At 46.1% G+C, this 19202-nt stretch overlaps 1 protein-coding gene and 1 long non-coding RNA gene across 6 annotated transcripts in view; one reads left to right on the plus strand and one right to left on the minus strand.

The window, feature by feature from the left end:
* Positions 1-10747: 10747 nt before the first annotated feature.
* On the minus strand, positions 10748-17269 carry LOC120099869 (uncharacterized). 4 transcript variants are annotated; one of them, XR_005499268.2, is made up of 3 exons: positions 17138-17269; positions 16848-17043; positions 10748-11129 (listed from the first exon to the last, which is right to left on the minus strand). It is a non-coding gene; the product is annotated as an uncharacterized LOC120099869 (long non-coding RNA). The 4 variants fall into 4 exon arrangements; XR_005499267.2 differs by having other exon boundaries at positions 10748-11132; XR_010060623.1 differs by having other exon boundaries at positions 16848-17046; positions 17138-17263.
* Ticrr (TOPBP1-interacting checkpoint and replication regulator) overlaps positions 16905-19202 on the plus strand; it is a 41848-nt gene continuing 39550 nt past the window's right edge. For both annotated transcript variants that reach the window (XM_218829.10, XM_039101043.2), the window contains exon 1: positions 16905-17701. In XM_218829.10, the coding sequence (XP_218829.6) occupies positions 17039-17701 (663 nt within the window). In that variant the 5' untranslated portion in view covers positions 16905-17038. The remainder of the gene's footprint in view (positions 17702-19202) is intronic.

Consider the following 19202-nt stretch of genomic DNA (forward strand, 5'->3'; position numbering starts at 1 on the left):
TGAGCCACCATGTGGTTGCTGGGAATTGAACTCAGGACCTCTTATAAACTCCTAAGGGTATAAAGGTCTACTCAAATTAACAAAAGCTGCTTAGAGATGTATATCTAATTACTTATGTCTTTGCCAACTGTTCTCAACACCAGGCTTTAAGAAATTTTAGGTAAGAAACAACGTATGTTTGAAAATAATATATATTTGAATTTTTTAAAAAAAGGGTTTATAAATTCCTAAAGTCTAAAGTATAAAAAAAGGATTTATAAATTCAGGTTAACAGTAACTGACTTGAAGATATATGTCGGGCTGGAGAGATGGCTCAGCGGTTAAGAGCACTGACTGCTCTTCCTGAGGTCCTGAGTTCAATTCCCAGTAACCACATGGTGGCTCACAATCATCTGTAATGGGATCTGATGCCCTCTTCTGGTGTGTCTGAAGTTACAGTGTACTCACATACATAAAGTAAGTAAATAAAATCTAGAAGAAGAAGAAGAAGAAGAAGAAGAAGAAGAAGAAGAAGAAGAAGAAGAAGAAGAAGAAGAAGAAACATGTTTAGCCTCTTCGTCTTTGATAACCTTGTAAATGTTTTCAAGGCTAAGCCTAAATAAAGCAAGAAACTAAAAACAAATAATGGTTGCTTACAATCTTGTATACTTCCTAGATAATGGTCCACAAACTCTTCCGAGATCTGCTGAATATGTCATTTAACGTGTTTAGTAAAAAAGCTTCACAGAGGGTGATGGCCCATACCTTAATCCCAGCACTTGGGAGGAAGAGGCCAGCCTGGTCAACAGCTCAAGTTCTAGGACAGCCAGGGCTACACAGAGAAACCCTGTCTTGCAGGGGCAAGTTGGGGGTGATGGTGGAAACTTCCCATGATAGACAAGTACTAGCTCTAAGCGGCAACTCTAAGATCTCCAAAGAAAACAGGTGGAGCACTGAAGACTTCGCCTGGATTGTGGTGATGCTAACCCTGGGGCAAAACTGCCCATGCCTCCCCTGCCACCAGAGCGCTGCTCATCCTGAGGACATTTTTGGGTTGATTATCCCACCTTGCTTGACCAAGGTAGCTCAATTTTCCCAAGTTCCTTTTCCACAGGAAAGATCTCTGAGATCCTCTGGGTCCGGTAGCCAAAGGCCAATGTTGTCCTGTGCAACAGCTGAAGTCAAAATGCCGTCTGGCATGAAAGCCAAAGACAGTCTTTCCCTACCAAAGCCGCCCAGGCCATCCAGGAGCCTAGAGTAACTGTCCAGTAATGCCAGAATGGTAGTAAGTCTGCCATTCTAACTGATACAGGCCATTTGGATAATAGTTTATAATTTATATATTTATATTTATAGTTTATAGTTTATAATTATTATTGCTATAATTTATCCTCAGATCTCTGATGATATCGACGGCTGACTGTACCTTTATATTAACAGCGGCAAGCAAACCAGCTCCTTCCCACAAGGCCATGGCCACCTCTTCAGGCCGTGTGTAAACTCAGGGCTCAGGCTGCTCTATCCTAGAACCACTAGGTCTTCTGCTGAGATCATGGTTAACTTGCTTGACAAACTTCACTCTGAAAGAGATAGACTCGCTAAACAGGTTTAAAATGTTTCAGGCTTATTTCTCTCTGTGTGCTATGGTTATACCAAGACGTTCAGACTTTCAACATTAATCAAGGGAGTGCTGATAAACCCTTGAGTTCTGGTAAAGCACTGCTACTATTGTGGAAGTCACAAATTTTGAATTTCCTTTGGTTGTCTTCTAAGTACAGACTTAAAATTGCTTCTCATTGTGCTGAAATGAGCGTTCAGGTTTTCAACCCAGAATCAGTTCTTTGGGTCCCCAAGCTTTTACTGTGACTCAAATGTTTGACTCTTGTTTTTTTTTTTGTTTTTTTTTTTTTTTCTACAAGGTGGATTTCAGTACAGATTAGAAACAGTGGTAATACTAATCAGTATTTTTTATCTCTTTTTATAAACTTAAAAAAATTCATGTAAGTTTCAGGGAGTCAAACTTGGATCTGCCTTTCCCTGGTCAAATGGATTCCAGATAAGTACTTTGAAGTCCCCCCTCCCCCACCCGAGGGTAGCATCTTTCCTGAGGGTGGCAACTCTTACTCCTCCCCTGCTCTTGAGTTTCTCTTGGACCATGGGACTAAAAGTGTCAAATGTACACCCAAGATAAAAAAAATTTTCCTAAATTGCTTAACTTTACCTTTTCTCCCTAGTCTCTCTGTCCTGGGTGAAACTGCAGACGGTTCCAAGGCTGCTACAACATGCCAGCACCAGGTGTTCCTTCAGACTCTGGATCCTTGGTGACTCCACAGCAGCTAGCCACAGGTGGTCCTGCACCGTAGACTGCTCCAAAGTGGCCTGCACTTCACTAGCCCCAGGTGGCTCTGCAAAATCTGGCGTTTCGTAAGCAGATACCCCGAAGCCCGTATTCCTCTCTCCCTTCCTGTATTACTTCAGGTTTCATTGCTGTGAAGAGACACCATGAACAAGGGGACTCTTATAAATATTGTCTTATAAAGGACAACATTTGGTTGGGGCTGCCTTACAGTGTCAGAGGTTCAGTCCATTATCATCATAGCAGGAAACGTGGCATTATGCAGGCAGATGTGGTGTTGAAGGAGCCAAGAGTTCTAGATCTTGATCTGAAGGCAGCCAGAAGGGGACCTCTCTTCTGCAGGCAGCCAGAAGGAGGGTCTCTCTCTTCTGCTCTATGCAGAGCTTGACCAGTAGGAGGCCTCAAAGCCCACCCACACAGTTCCTCCAGCAAAACCACATCTATTCCAACAAGGCCACACCTCCTAACAGTGCCACTTGCCATGGGCCAAGCATATTCACACCACCACAATTCTCATTTTTGAACATCATTCCAGCTTTTCTGGGACTTTATAACGATGCCCCAATTTCAGCAGGAAATAGTTACAGAAGAGATTACATCAGCCCTCATAGTCAACAAACTTCTGGACAAGTCTTACTCACTACCCATGGCTCCTCCCAGCACTTCTTGCCCCACCCCTTACCCTGACCTCTCCCTCCCAGGGGCTGGGCTTCTGCTTCCCTTCCCCTAGACTGACCCTATACCTCAGCCATTTGGTCTATGCAGGTCTCTTGGCCCCTCTCTTGGTTGTCAGCTTCTCTCTTGCTCTCCCTCCTTCTCTCTCCTCTCACTGTCCAGTCTGCCGGCCATGTTTAACCTTGACTCTTCCCTCTGCCAGCTTTCTCTCTTAAATCTACAATAAAAACCTTCTCCACACTTTAGGAGTAGTCACATCCTCCTCCTTTTCTTTCTTTCTTTCTTTCCTTCTTTCTTTCTTTCTTCCTTTCCTTCCTTCCTTCTTTCTTTCTTTCTTTCCTTCTTTCTTTCTTCCCTTCTTTCTTTCTTTCTTTCTTTCTTTCTTTTTTTATTCAATAGGGAAGTGGAAGGTAACCTGGGGTACACTAGACTGAGACCCCTGTGATGGTTTACATATGTTTGGCCCAGGGAATGGCACTATTAGAAGGTGTGGCCTTGTTGGAGGATGTGTCATTGTGGGGGGTTGACTTGGAGACCCTCCTCCTAGCTGCTGGAGGATGCACAGTCTGTTCCTGGCTTCCTTCAGGTGGAGATGTAGAACTCAGCTCCTCCTGCACCAGGCCTGCCTGGATGCTGCCATGTTCCCGCCTTGATAATGGACTGAACCTCTGAACCTGTAAGTCAGCCCAATTAAATGTTGTCCTTATAACACTTGCATTGGTCATGGTGTCTGTTCACAGCAATAAAACCCTAACTGAGACACTCCCTCTCTCTCAAAAAAAGAAAGAAAAAAAAAAAAAACCCAACAAAAAGGCAAACTGAAAGAGAAACAATGTTTTCCCTGCCTGCAATGCTGAGGACTGAATGCAGGCCTGAAGCAACTTCCTTCACATTTCTTCTTCAGGGACCCTCACCAGCGCCCCAGCCCCAACTCTGTCAGTCTCTACTTTAAACCCTATGATTTTGTTTGTATATCTTGGATGCTTTCCCTCCCTCTCCCTCACCCTCCTCCCTCCTATTTTCCAAGTTCTGAGAATCATACCCAGGGCCACAGGCATGCCCAGGTGCTCTGCCGCTGAGAAAAACCATCAGCACCATAGTTTTGAAATTTCAATAATATGAAGTTTACACTTTTTTTTTTTTTTTTTTGGTTCTTTTTTTTTTTTGGAGTTGGGGACCAAACCCAGGGCCTTGTGCTTCCTAGGTAAGCGCTCTACCACTGAGCTAAATTCCCAGCCCCGAAGTTTACACTTTTAATCGTTTGTTTTGTTTTGTTTTATTTTTTAATTATCTTTATCTTTTTTTAACAATCCAGTTGTAATTGCCACCCTCGCCCTCCCCCCTCCCCCTCCCCCCTTCGACAGTTCCTTATCCTACTCCTCCTCCCCCATCTTCAAGATGATATCCCCACCCCACCCCACCCCACCCCACCCAGCCAGACGTCCGCACTCCCAGGCCTCATGTCTCTCAAGAGTTGGGTGGATCTTCTTTCACTGAGGCCAGGCCAGGCATCCTCTGCTGTTTATGTGTCGGGGGGGCCTTGGACCAGCTCCTGTATACTGCCTGGTTGATGACTCAGTGTCTGAGACATCTCCAGGGTCCAGGTTAGTTGAGACTGCTGGTCTTCCTATAGGGTCGCCCTCCCCTTCAGCTTCTTCCAGCCTTTTCCTAATTCAACCACAGGCGTCCCCAGCTTCAGTCCATTGGTTGGGTTATTAGTAACTGCATCTGTCTCAGTCAGCCGCTTATTGGGTTTCTCAGAGGACAGCCATGCTAGGCTTCTGTCAGGAAGTACATCAATCCCAGTGTCAGGCCTTGAAACCACCCCTTGATCTGGATCCCAATTTGGGCCTATCACTGGACTTACTTTCCCTCAGACTCCTCTCCATTTTTGGCCCTGCAGTTCTTTTAGACAGGAGTAATTCTGGGTCAGAGTTTTGGACTTTGGGACAGCAACCCCATTCCTCCACTTGATGCCCTGCCTTTCTACTGGAGGTGGACTCTACAAGTTCCCTCTCTCCACTGTTGGGCATTCATCTAAGGTTCCTCCCTTCGGGTCCTGAGAGTCTCTCACCTCCCAGGTCTCTGGTACATTCTAGAGGGTCCCCCCATCTCCCACCTCCTGTGGTTGCCTGTGTCCATTCATTCTGCTGGCCCTCAGGGCTTCACTCCTGTCCCCCAGCCCCAATACCTAATCATTTTAAGGGTATCCCAGTTCAGTGGCAATAAGTATATTCACACAGTTGTGCAACCACCATCCCCATCCACAGTCAAAACAGCTCCAGCATTCCTTATCACGGTTTATCTGTGTACGAGCTTGGCTCGTGTGTGTGTGTGTGTGTGTGTGTGTGTGTGAGTGTGTGTGTGAGTGTGTGGTGTGTGTGTGTGTAGAGCACATATTTTCTAAGATGAAACTGATATCAAAGGCTGAAGTAGATGGAAGGAGATTGTACAACAATGTGACTGTGTATAGTGTTTTGGGGGTTCATGCTGCCCTTGAACTCACTACATAGCTAAGAATGGCCTTTAACCCCTTTTCAAGTGCTAGGATCACAGACTAAATGCAGTTTGTGGGGTACCGGGGTGCTGGAGAGTTCATCAGGAGGAGGGACAAAGCAGACCAAACCCAGGGCTTTCTTGCAGGCTTTCTTGCAAACTGAGCTATATCCCCAGTCGGCTTTGTCTATGCTTTTGAAGAATGAATTTGAAAGGGATTTTCCAACCCTGCTTCCAGACCACCTGGTGGCCATGGGATTCAGACTTGGATGACAATTGGGTCTCAGGGCCCTCGGTACTGATTCAGCCCTCACTGGCTGGGCCCCCCCCTCCCCCACACATCCACACAGGGATTTACTCTTGAAAGGGGAGATGTGGATTCCTCTGCACCACACTAGGATTTCCGATTTACTCAGCCCTTCCTCAGGCTCTGGCCATGGCTCATTAAGGGAGACTGCAATTCTGCCCAGTCTCCAACTATCTGAGGTATCCGTTCCTTTTTGTTCCTGCACTCAATACCTGACTCATTCTCTACAGGGAAGGACCAAGGGCCGATGAGAACCAGGCTGGGGAACCTTGCAGTACGGTCAGCTTTGGAGGGGTCTGGCCTCACAGAGACTTTCAGTTCTGCTCAGGGGTCCCATGTTGCCCGTCTGATCTGGCTTCTCTCGTGATGGGCTCCAGAAGGAGATGTCGCCCCCCCATTCCACTACCTTTAGCCCTTGAATTTCCACATCTGTAAACCAACACTGTGTTCCAGGCCATGGTTATAGCACCTGATATGAGGGGTTTCTGGGCTCTGTGCCATCCTGATAAAGCAGGACTGGGCCATGCCTCACTGCCTTCAGTCACAGCTTGCTCCTCTGGCCAGAGAAGGGAGGGGTAGGCCCACAGAAGTCTGGGGCCACACCAGCCTGTAGACGACAGGTTGTACAGTGAGTACTGCTGGGGTCCGAGGGGTTGGGGTTGAAAGAAGAGCAGGGTCTTTGGCCTCTAGCTTGCAGGAATGTCCCCCAGGCTGCCCTTCACAGCATCTTTAAATCACACACACACACACACACACACACACACACACACAGAGTCCATTCAATCAGGTATGAGACATTCAGCAATTTATTTAACCTTCTTGAGCTGTACAAATGGGGAATCAAAAGAAATCACCCTGAAAGCTTTTTGGAGAATTAAGTATAAATATTCTTGCCCTTAACCCCCATGTTCAGAAAGTGTTCATTTTAAAACAGTTCCTCAGCTGGGTGTGATGGTGCACACCTTTAACTCTAGCACCCTGAAGGCAGAGGCTGGTAGATCTCTATGAGCTAGGGGCCAGCCTGGTCTACAGAGCAAGTTCCAGGATGGTCAGGGCTACATAATAGAGAGACCTCCCCAAAACAACAACAACTAAACCAAAATGCTGTTTCTTGTTGCTTTCTTCTCAGGTTTGACAAGTAAGAAGTGGGCCGGAGAAGCCATTGTCGTCTCTTCATGCCCCTAAATATTACCACAAACAATGGCTTCCCTGACACCAGATACTCAGCACCAGATAATCATACAGTGCAGAGCTGCTAGGCTGGGTGGAACCTTGGACAAGCGGCTTGCACAGGGTGAAAGTTTTCCCAGAAGACCTCCCTTTTCCAGAATGTACTAGGACTCATTGTCTGCATCTGCCAGTTGAACATCTCACACGGGAGGCCTCCTCAGAACTCCTTGCTCAGCTGCGTCCCCCATGTAGAAATGACCCCTACCTGGGTGGCTTCTTCAGAAGAGGAGGGCATTTTCATTCATGTCTCACTTGTATAGAAACAGAGGCTCAGAATGAGGGGTAATGTTCTACCAGAGGTAATGTTCCCAAACCTATGGGGTTGGAATCTGTGGGGGTGGGGCAGCTTTAAACACTCATCTAAACATCTGGAGGATTTCTAACTTGTAAGCAGGGTTAAGCTCAGGCTGGAGAGATGGCTCAGCCATTAGGGGCACTGACTGCTCTTCTGGAGGTCCTGAGTCCAATTTCCAGCAACCACATGGTGGTTCACAACCATCTGTAATGAGATCGATGCCCTCTTCTGGTGTGTCTGAAGACAGCGACAGTCTGAAAAATGAGCTACAGCATACTCATATAAAATAATAAAATAAAATTAATAAGTGAATCTTAATAAAAGAACTATTGCTCTAATCCTATTTGTTTGTTTATTGTTTTGTTTTGTTTGTTTGTTTGTTGTTTGAGACTAGGTTTCTGTGTAGTCCTGGCTGTCCTGGAACTAGCTCTATAGACCAGGCTGTCCTTGAACTAACGGAGATCTCCCTGCCTCTGCCTCCCCAGTGCTGGGATTAAAAGTTGTGCCACCAACCTTTAGTTTAGCTTTTGTGTATGTATGGATTTGTGCATGTGAGTGCAGTGTGTTAGAAGACCAGAAGAGGGCATCAGATCCCTTGGAGCTGGAGTCACAGGCATTTGTAAGTGACTGGTGGGTGGGTGCCGGGAACAGAGCTCAGATGCTGTCTTAGTCAGGGTTTCTATTCCTGCACAAACATCGTGACCAAGAAGCAAGTTGGGGAGGAAAAGGTTTATTCAGCTCACTTCCACGTTGCTATTCCGTCACCAAAGGAAGTCAGGACTGGAACTCAAACCGGTCAGGGAGCAGGAGCTGATGCAGAGGCCATGGAGGGATGTTTCTTACTGGCTTGCTCACCATAGCTTGCTCAGCTTGCTTTCTTATAAATCCCAAGACCACCAGCCCAGGGACGGCACCACCCACAATGGCCTGGGTCCTCCCCTCTTGATCACTAGTTGAGAAAATGCCTTACAGCTGGGTCTCATGAGGGCATTTCCACAGCTGAGGCTCCTTTCTCTGTGATAACTCCGGCTTGTGTCAAGTTGACACACAAAACCAGCCAGTACAGATGCTCTGTCAGAACTGTGCACTCCGCTGAATCACCTCCCCAGCCTGAGACCAATATGCTTAGAAGGAACCAGGGCTTAGTTAAACAGTCCAGTGGCTCCACCTTGAAATGCTCAAGCTTTACTGCATTTGTCGTTGTTATTTTGGAGGTTTTCAGACAGCATCTCGCTCTGTATCCTAGGCTGCCATCAGCCTTCCCAGTGCTGGGATGCTAGGTGTGAATCATAATATACATGAAATACTTGATTTTATTTTGATTAACTAATGAAGCATTTAAAAATTGCTTTTACATGTATTTGTCTTGTGTGTGGGGGTCTGTGCATGTGTATGTATATATGTGTACCAAGCTTTGTGTATGGCAGAGGATAACTTTTGGGAGTTGGTTTTCTCCTCCCTCCGTGAAGATCCCAGGGATCAAGTCAGGTAGTCATGTGTGGTGGTAGGTAACTTTACCCACGGAGCCATCATCTATCATATCTGTCTATCTGTCTATCCATCCATCTATCAACTATTTCATTTGTTTTTTTTTCTTTTTTTCTTTCAACTATTTCGTATGTATGTATGTATGTATGTATGTATGTATGTATGTATCTAACTACCTCCCCATGTATCACCTATCCCCATCCATAGGCCTATCTATCCATCCATCAATCTCTATCTTCTATCTATCTACCCATGTATCATCATCTGTCTGTCTATCTGTCTAATTCTCTACCCTTGTATCATCTATTACTATCTATCAATCCATCCATCAATCTCTATCTTATCCATCTTTTTATCTATCCATATCTGTCTGTCTGTCTGTCTCTCTACACATACACACACACACTCACTCACTATTTCACTGTACCATATTAACCTGCATCTCACCCTGTATCACAGCCCATAAGGATCTGCCTGCCTCAGCTTTCCAGGCTCAACCTGAATTTACAGGTGTAGAACATGATGTCAAACTGAAATTCTTTTTTTTTTTTTTTTTTTTTTTTGGAGCTGGGGACCGAACCCAGGGCCTTGCGCTTCCTAGGCAAGCGCTCTACCACTGAGCTAAATCCCCAACCCCTGAAATTCTTAATTAAAAAAGTTTAGCCTCATTTTATTTTTATGTGTATGAATATTTTGCCTCCAAGTGTGTATGTATCTGTGGAGGTTGGAAGAAGCCATCAGACCTCTTGGGACTGTAGTTACAAATGGTTTGAGCCACTAGGTGGGTGGTGGAAACCAAATATGGATCCTCTACAAGAAAGCCATCTCTTTCACTCCACTGTAATAAAATATTTATTTTTATGTGCATGGTGTTTCACCTGCATGGAAGTCTGTGCACCACATGTGAGCCTGATAACATAAGGAGGTCAGATAGCCCGGGACTGGAGTTACAGACACTTGAGAGATGGGAATGTAGGTGCTGGGATTTGAACCTGGGTCCTCTGAAAGAGCAGCAAGTACTCTTCAATGGTGAGCCATCTTTTCATGCTCCCCTCCCCACTTTCTTAAAGGGGCTTGGCACTTTATTTTGCACAGGTGTGTGCAAGTTCCACAGCTAATCCTGGCCCCTGACTACCCAGCTGTTAGAGTAGCAGAGTGAATAATCCTCCATTAAGGAAAGGCAGAGATATGTGTATGGTGTAGGCTTCCTGGCTGTCCAATCAGGAGGGACAAGGCACAGTTTCCCTGGCTAGTATCCACAGCCAGCCCCTCCAAGCCTCTGGAGCACCAGTGCTGGCTGGGTGGTGGTGGGAGCATAGAGACTGGAGGGGAGGCTGTCCGCACGTTTTGAGGGAAGCAGTGAGAACTTTGGCGGAGACTAAACTCAAGCCTGGGTCTCTCTTGCTAGCTACGGGAATTAAACCGAGCCTCAGTTTCCTCATTTGTAGAACAAAGAAAATAATGCCTGCCTTGCAGAATAACCATAAGGCACGCCCAACTTCCTGACTGTCTGGCTAGCGCTAGAAATACTTCATTTCTCTATTTATGGGAGAGAAAAGGAAGTATCCATCTTTCTCCAAAAGAAGGGGACTCACGTGTCCCAAGTGCACCCAATGTCTTTTGAGGTTGTATGAGGATGGGTTGGGGGACTTAAATCTCCCCTCCCCCTGTTTCTGCTTTTCGCAGGCAAACTAAGGACAAGCAATTCTTTGGAAAGCAGAAGTCAGAGCCCTTAGTGGAGGGCTGCCACCGCCCCCTGCTGATACTTTATGGTATTGGCCTGCACTTCTAACCGGAGAAATACATTCTAGAATATGCATTCTGCTGGGTCCTGAGGATACAGAGAAAAAGATGTTGCTTCTTACAGTTTGAAAATGAAGTGTTTACCACAGTCTCATGTGTGTGAACACTTAGTCCCCTGTTCAGTGGTGGCTGTACTTAATTTATTTTTTGAGTTGTAGAACAAGGTGGGTCACTAGGGCCCATCTCATTTCTTCCCAAGCACACTGCTTCCTGATTCAGTGAGAGGCAAGTTTCACCCCAGCCCCTGCTGCCAGGCATTGAGCTGCCCCAGCCTCCAAGTCCTCTCCACTGTACAGATGTGTGTGGGCACTTGTATCGAGGTTTGAGAACAACTGTAGGGAGTTGGCTCTCTCCTTCCACCTTGTTGAGGATGGGTGTCTCTTGTGTCCACCTTGCTGTGTATTCCAAGCTAGCAGTCATTCAAGCTTCCAGAGAATTCTCCTACTCTGCCTCCCATTTTGCTGTGGGAGCACCGGGATTGTAGATAGAGTCACGGCTTCCTGCTGGGAAGGGATTGAACTTTGGTCATCAGGTTTCCCATACACTGAGTCATTTCACCAGATCAGAAAAAAAAAAATGAGTATTTCTTTTTATTTATTTATTTTAGATTTTATTATTCTTAATTTTATTTCAAAACTCAAGTTTACCCTAAAGCATTGTTGCAATAGTAGTTTGTCATGCACAGTTGTACCCCATTTCTCAGAGCAGCACTGGGAGGCCAGCAGGCCCAGTTCACCCCACAACCAAGAAAAACTCAATGTTTATCCGCACTGCTGATAGGATGTGCTGTAAGACCCCGACCCTAGGTCAGTGGTACTTACTTCAAGATGTCTCCAAGTGAGACACTGAGACGCAGATCAACACAAAAGCAAGAGGTTTATTTTCCAGCAAGTTAGGGTCAACCTTCAATTAGTCCCTCAAGGTGAGTGACTAGAAGGTGACTGCAAACAGCTATTACAAGCAGTTTTTATACTTTTTAGGGACACAGGTTAACTCAGCAGGGTTACAGTTCAAACTTACTGGCTAAGCATTTTGACCTTTAAATCTATGGGCTAGGAAGCATCAGTCAGTACATTCTGAGAATTTCTACTCAAGAATGTTCCTGCGGTTTGGAGAATGGAACCTGAGGCGGGTGGGTATAAGGCTGGCCCCTCGGGTCCTTCAATGCCAGTTTACTTTCTAACAACGAGAAATGGATACGTACCTATCTCACCTTGGTTTTCTGAAGTTGGCCAAGGGAGCTCTTCAGCATAGACCCCTGTTACCATGATATACCTTGAAAGGAGGCAGACTGAGGATTTATTGTACTGGTCATCAGAGCCAGCAAGTCTGAGTCAGCCATGGTGGTTGTGCAATCAGCCTTCTTATCTGAGTTATGGAGCCTTCCTTCACTCCCACCGTCAGGTGGGAGCTACCCCCACTCCTCAGCCCTGGTGTGATGGTTTGTATATGCTTGGCCTAGGGAGTGGCACTACTGTGATGTGTAGCCTTGTTGAAATAGGTGTGTCTCTGTGGGCGTGGGCTTAAGTCCTTCACCCTAGCTGCCTGGAAGTCAGTCTTCCACGAGCAACCTTCAGATGAAGATGTAGAACTCTCAGTTCTGCCTGCACCAGGCCTGCCTGGATGATGCCCTGTTCCCACCTTGATGATGGTGGACTGAACCTCTGAACCTGTAAGCCAGACCCAATTAAACGTTGTCTTTTTTAAAACGTATACTGGTCATGGTGTCTGTTCACAGTAATAAAACTCTAAGAGTCTGGGCTACCCCCACTCCTTATCCCTGGCTGCTCCTACCCCTTACCATGGGTTATCTCACCCCTCATTCCTGATTAGCACCCAACCCCTGGGTATCCTCACCTCTCACCCTTGGTTAACCTCACCCCTAGGGTCATCCTTCACCTTGAAGTGGGGGGCACTTTTTTTTTCTCCTGTTGTTTTCCAAGCTTCTTCCTATCACCCGCAGATCTGGCGGGAGCAGCCTCAATCTGGGGTATTCTAAAGGAGTGGATATGTTGGGTTGGTTTTAGTTTGTTTGTCTGTCTGTCTGTCCAGCATGACAACTGCAGCCCCTACAAGACTGAAATAATTTTTTCTTGCTATTCTGGAACTCACTATGTGGACCAAGCTGACCCCAGACTCACAGAGATCCATTTGCTTCTGTTTGAATTAAAGGTGTACACCTACACCCTGATAGAAAAAGTATTTTTTTTAAGGAAAAGGAGTTTGGTCTGGTGGCTGTAATGAGCAGAACAAATGCCTTTAGACAGGTAAACACAGGTTAGTCAGGATCCCCACTACACCCAAGGCTGGGTTCATAACTAGAATTCGGTGACATCACTCACTCAAGACAACCAGGCACAGGCCTAGAACATCATGATGCCCACTGGACAGATATAAGCAGAGACCAAGAAAAATACTTTATACATCTGAAAAGACGCTACCTTGATTTGCTCTGTGGCTGGAGTCTCCCCCAGGACCGTGGCCCTTGAATTGAAGACTTCTGTTAGAGACTAGTCCTGACCTTCAGCTAAGATACATCCAGCCTTAGGGAGATAGGCTTAGGACTATGGTTAGGAACTTACAGCATGAATATTATGTGATGACCCTCCAGTATAATAAAATACAACTTTTGCTATACTCACTACACGTACCTACTTTCTTGCTCACAACAGTGGTGCATACCTTTGATCCCAGCACTCGGGAGGCAAAGGCAGATGGATCTACATGAGTTCAAGCCCAGCCCGAAAGCGAGTTTCCGAACAGCCAGGGCAGTTACACAGAGAAACTCTGCCTCAAAAAAATGACAACAACAAAATTATAGTGGGGTCATATACACACACACATAAATAAATAAATAAATAAATAAATAAATAAATAAATAAATAAATCTGAAAAAAACCCACAGACTTCTATTTTGTATAAGGTAAGTGCATATAGAGGAGCTGGAGAGATAGGTCAGTGGTTAAGAGCCCTTGCAATTCCCAGCACACTAGCCCACAGCTCACAGTAGGCCCAGCTCCAGAGAATCTGAAGCCTCTGGACTCTGTGGGTACCTACACTCACCTGCACACACCCACATGCAAGCGTATACACCTATTTGTGATTAAACATAATAAAATAGATCTTTAAAAAATACATACAGAAAGGTGTTGAACCTGCATCCCCAACAAATGGATATTTCACCAGCAAATTATGTATACTTTAAAAAAATATTTATGGACTGGAGAGATGGCTCAGAGGCTAAGAGCACTAACTTGTTGTCCTAAGTTCAATTCCCAGCAACCACATGGTGGCTCACAACCATCTGTAATGAGATCTGATGCCTTCTTCTGGTGTGTCTGAAGACAGCTACAATGTACTCATATATAATAAATAAATAAATAAATCTTTAAAAATATTTATTTTATGTGTACAAGTGTTCTTCACACATGTATGTATATGCACCACAGGCATGCCAGGTACTGAGGTCAGAAAATGGCATCAGACTTTTTTTTTTTTTTTTTTTTTTTTTTTTCCGGAGCTGGGGACCGAACCCAGGGCCTTGTGCTTGCTAGGCAAGCGCTCGGCATCAGACTTTCTGAAGTTATAGTTGTGGTTGGTTGTGAGCCACCAATGGATACTGGGTAAGAGGAACAACTGATCTTAGCCATTGAATGGCTACCATCCTACCATCCAGCCCTACCACCCACCTTTTTGAGACAGAGTCTCACTATGTATCCCTGAATGGCCTGGAACTTACTGTATAGAGCTAGTTAGCTTTAAAGGCGAAATGTAACATGCCCAGCTCTTCTATTACCACTGCCACATTTAACCAAGTGAAAAACAGAAACTTAGAAACAACGACATAAACAGGTAGTAAGAAGGTTTTGCATGCTTAATTGTTATCTTTTTTAAGGCACAGTTTTATAATGTAGCCCACCTGTCTCAGACTGACTCATAAGAACATGCCAATGTGACCGGCTTTCATATTATCCCTAAAGCTAATATTTCAAACTACAATAAACATTTAGGTTAAGGCCTATGGTTCTTTATCCTTATTTAAAAAAAAAAAATCTGTTTCAGATAACCTCCCGTGGCGTGGTGGTACATACTGTAATCCCAACACTTTGAAGTTTGAGACAGGAGGACCTAGGAGAGTTTAAGGCCAACTGGGCTACATATTAAATCCTTTTATTAAAAATAAAACAATGACGACAGAAATCTAATAATTCTCATTAATTCTGAGATTTATCCAGACAACTAAAGTGTAAGATTTGATCAAACTATTCTCTTTTAGGGGGCTGGAGAGATGGCTCAGTGGTTAAGAGCACTGATTGCTTTTCCAGAGATCCTGAGTTCAAATCCCAGCAACCACGTGGTGGCTCACAACCATCTGTAATGAGATCTGATGTCCTCTTCTGGGGTGTCTGAAGACAGCCACAGTGTACTTATATATAATAAATACATAAATCTTTAAAAGACTTGTTCTTTTTATTTCAAAATATGGCTGACAAGGTATCATTCTGGAAATGGTGTCATCTTCATTATTTCTATGTGTTATGATTACATTATTAACATTAATAATATGTGGCTTTATTACAGGAGTTTTATTAAGGCCATAAGCCTTTTTAAAGTCACTTAAATTAAAACTCAGATAATCCAAACTCTCCCTAATCTGGTATCAATATAAGAAACACATATGAGGGGCTGAAGGGATGGCTCAGTGGCCTAAAGAACTTGTTCCACTTGCTGAAGATCTGGGTTCAATTCCCATCATTCAGTGCTGACTCACAGCCAGCTGCGACTCCATTTCCAGGGATCCTATTCCAATCTCTGAGCACAGTATGAACATATGGGCAAAGCACTCATACACACAAAATTTAAAAAAAAAAAAAAAAAAAGTAAAAAAGCCACTGGCCAGAGATGGGACTAAAAGGGAGCATGCTTGCCAAGAACATGCCAGGCTGGGAGTTCCATCCCTAGCAACACTCCCATGATCCTACATACAATAAAGTTAAAAGGAAAGTGGTGGGGTGGAGGAGTGGGGGTGGGGGGCACATATGAGTGTTGGAGATGTTGGTTCAGCGCTTGGCTGTCCAGCATTCAGGAAGCCTTGGGTTTGATCCCCAATACCCCATAAACCAGGTTTGGGGGGGGGATGTCTACAGTCCCAACACTGGGAAGGTGGAGCAAGGTGATCAGAAGTTCAAGGTACAGTTTGAGGCCAATTTGGAATATAAGAGAAAGTCACAAAAACAAGCACGCAACAAAATCAAGTAAAAAACAACCCAATATGTCACAAAAATACTAATGTCTATTAATGGATGAGATGTAAGAAGGCAGGTGCTGGGAATCGGACGTTCTAGTGTGATTTTTCAGTACCCATTGAACTGGCTTAGGTACTCTCTGGTGTGTTCACTCCTTAGTTTGTAAAACAGCCTCCCAGGTGCTCTGCAGACTCCTGGTTTACCTCGCTGCTTCTGTTTTAACTCTTTTAGGTATCTTTAATATTGCATTTTCCCACCTGGGACCCACAGTGCTCTTTCTGAAACATGAGATCTGTTACTTCCCTTTCTTCCCTACAACTCCTCCCTGCCTTCCCGTCCTTTACAATAGAATATCCGAGTGCTAAGTAGCCTTGCTAAGTACGCCCCCGCCCCCCGCTGGCCTGGAATCCACGAGTCTCACCTCCGCCTTCTGAGTTTGGGGATTTTTGAAATGTATTTTTCGTCTTTTTACAGAAAAAAAATTAAGCCCTCGGTTAAAGGATTCTGTTCCCTAAAAGGCTTAAGAGTAGTTAGTCTAAAGCGAGTTTGACTCATCCCAAACCCCTTCCTGTGCACATCCCAGGCTTCAGGGTTCTAGTAAACATGCCCCGCCTCTGGCAGGCGACTTATACTCTCACACGCGCGCGCGCGCGCACACACACACACACCCCGACCAACGCGCACTCACACGCGCACACACACACAGACACACAACTCTCCCCACCCCTCCATATACATTCACACACTCACACACCTCTGTGCACAGTGGCCCAAACGCGGGCTTCCGTGCCCACCGCCACGCCCCCGAAGTACCGCCTCTTTAAATTTTAAAACGAAGGCTCAAGCCAATGAGAACTAAATTTCTCCCGGAACTCAGCGCCCCGCCCACCGCCACACCCTCCACCAATCAAGCGGAGGCTTTCCACACGCCTTCCAGTTAGGCTTAAAAATGGAAGTGCTTACGTAACTTACGTTCAGCCGGCAGCCAATAGGAGCGGAGCTTGGAAACCAGCTCCTCCAATAGCAGCAGTTGTCGGAGAGCGCGGGAGCCTTCGGAGCAGGGCCTCAGAGGAGCGGGCAATGGCGCTGGTTCTCTGAAGAGAGTGCTTTACCCCAGGAAGGGCAACGCGGGGCCGGGCGGAGGGAGTCCCGTGGCGGCCGAGATGGCCTGCTGTCACAAAGTGATGCTGCTGGTGGACACTGCGGGCGACGCTGCTCGCCATAGCTCCGCCCGGCGCGCCGCCCTCCGTCTCCTAACTTACCTGAGCTGCCGCTTCGGCCTGGCCAGGGTCCACTGGACCTTCAAGTTCTTCGACTCTCAGGGGGCGCGAAACCGGCCCTCCCGCGTGTCCGACTTCCGCGAACTGGGGAGCCGCTCCTGGGAGGACTTCGAGGAGGAGCTGGAGGCCAGGCTCGGGGATCGCCCTCCCGGAGCTCACCTGCCCGGCCCCACGCCCAGGGCCACCCACACGCACGGTGCCCTGATGGAGACGCTGCTCGATTACCAGTGGGACCGGCCGGAGATCACGTCGCCCACTAAGCCGATCCTGCGAAGTAGCGGGAGGAGGTTGCTGGACGCCGACAGCGAGGCCAAGGAGGCCGAGACCGCGCTCGGGGGCTTTGGGAACGCCGTCTTCCTCCTGGCGCCCTGTCCGCACTCACAGAGGGAGCTGCTTCAGTTCGTGTCCGGGTGCGAGGCCCAGGCTCAACGCGTGCCGCTCACCCCCAAGCAGCTGATGGAAAAGGTGTTGCCCAAGAGAGTCCAGGAGGTCATGATCGCCCGAAATATAACCTTGTACTGGGTGGACACCACCGAGCGATCTAAGGTAAGGGGAGAGCAGTCTTGATCCAGTACACAGCTCCTCGACAGCTGAAATTGTCAGGCTCTGTAAAGTGCCATAGACCCAGAATGAACCCTGTGTTCTTTCCGAAGGAAACCCTTGCGGGTCACAAAGGACAGATTTTCCTCCACCCAGATCTCCATGGGTAGATTCTGGGTACCTACTAAATATAAGTGGAAGAGCTTCTGCGCTTTGGTACCAGTGTGCTTTTGCGTACTTAGTTTTACACAGCATTTGTATTCCAGCATGTGGAAGCCTGGTTCAGCCAGGCTACAGGGCTTGACCGATTGTTTTGTCTTGTACTGCTGTGTCTTCCTTGACCTCTAATCCTCTCACTCTAAGGCAATAGAAACTTCTCTTAACGTTTGTTGTTGGCTCGCCCTGATGGCCACCCAGCCCCCCACCTTTAATCCCAGCACTCAGGATGCAGAGAGAGTCAGGTGTATCTACCCCCTAGGTCTATGCAGAGAGACCCTGTCTCTAAAACAAAAACAAAACCCCTTTGTTGTTGTGGCTGGCGCTCTTTCTCTATTCTGTTCCAGTTGGACACACCTGTCATTTTCCATTCATTCTAAAAATGCTACCTCAATGGTAGTGGCCCATGGAAAGCTGAAGCAGGTTAGCCACAGTTCAAGCCAGGGCTGCAAGGTCTTGTCTCAAAAAAAGCAAACAACAAAAATCTCAAAGCCAGCTACCAGGTCTTAACTCCGTTTTCTGTTTCCCCACAATTGAACATTGTGAGTGTTAAGTAAATATTTGCTGATTAAATTAATCACTGTTCTACAAACTTAGTCTTAAAACAGCTAATAGTGTGTGTGTGTGTGTGTGTGTGCGTGCGCGCTTGTTAGTTTTGAAACAGACTGGTGTAGTGTAGTGGCCTGGAACTCTGTGTAATGGAGGATGACTTTAAACTCTTGGTCTCCTGCCTTCATATGTATATAAATTTTTCTTTCTGTTACATCATTTGGTAAAGATATATGCACTAATGAGCTACTCCATTAGGTACATCCTACCCTGTTTTAGGTGCTAGAGATATGGTGGGTAAATAAAGTGTATTTTCTAGTTCGGAAGATATATTAGGCAGATGAGCAAATCAGTGACGATTTCAAAACTTGTTCCAAAGAAAGGCTGGGTGAGGGGAGGGAGCTGGTTCTCGTACTTAGAGGTGTATGTAGGGGAAAAGGCCTTTCTTGCATGCTTGGATAGTGAATGAGGAAGAATGTGAAGCTGGGAAAGACTATTCTAGACTTAGAGAAGGTGTGTGTAAGGGTATGAGCTAAGAGTGAGCTTCGTATTACATACAGAAAGGCGAGGAGCCCAGAACCCAGAAAAGCAATGGGGAGATCGGCGAAGTTAGAAAGAAGTGGCCAGTCCCCCAGGCCAGGCTTGAAACGTTGGTTTTGTTCTGATCAATGAGAAGATTTAGAACGTGGTTTAAATGGGTGAGGAGCTTCCAGTTAATAGAACTGCGTAGCTCTAAACCAGG

This window comes from Rattus norvegicus, chromosome 1, assembly GCF_036323735.1.
Source record: "Rattus norvegicus strain BN/NHsdMcwi chromosome 1, GRCr8, whole genome shotgun sequence".
In the NCBI taxonomy this organism is placed as follows: Eukaryota; Metazoa; Chordata; class Mammalia; order Rodentia; family Muridae; genus Rattus; species Rattus norvegicus.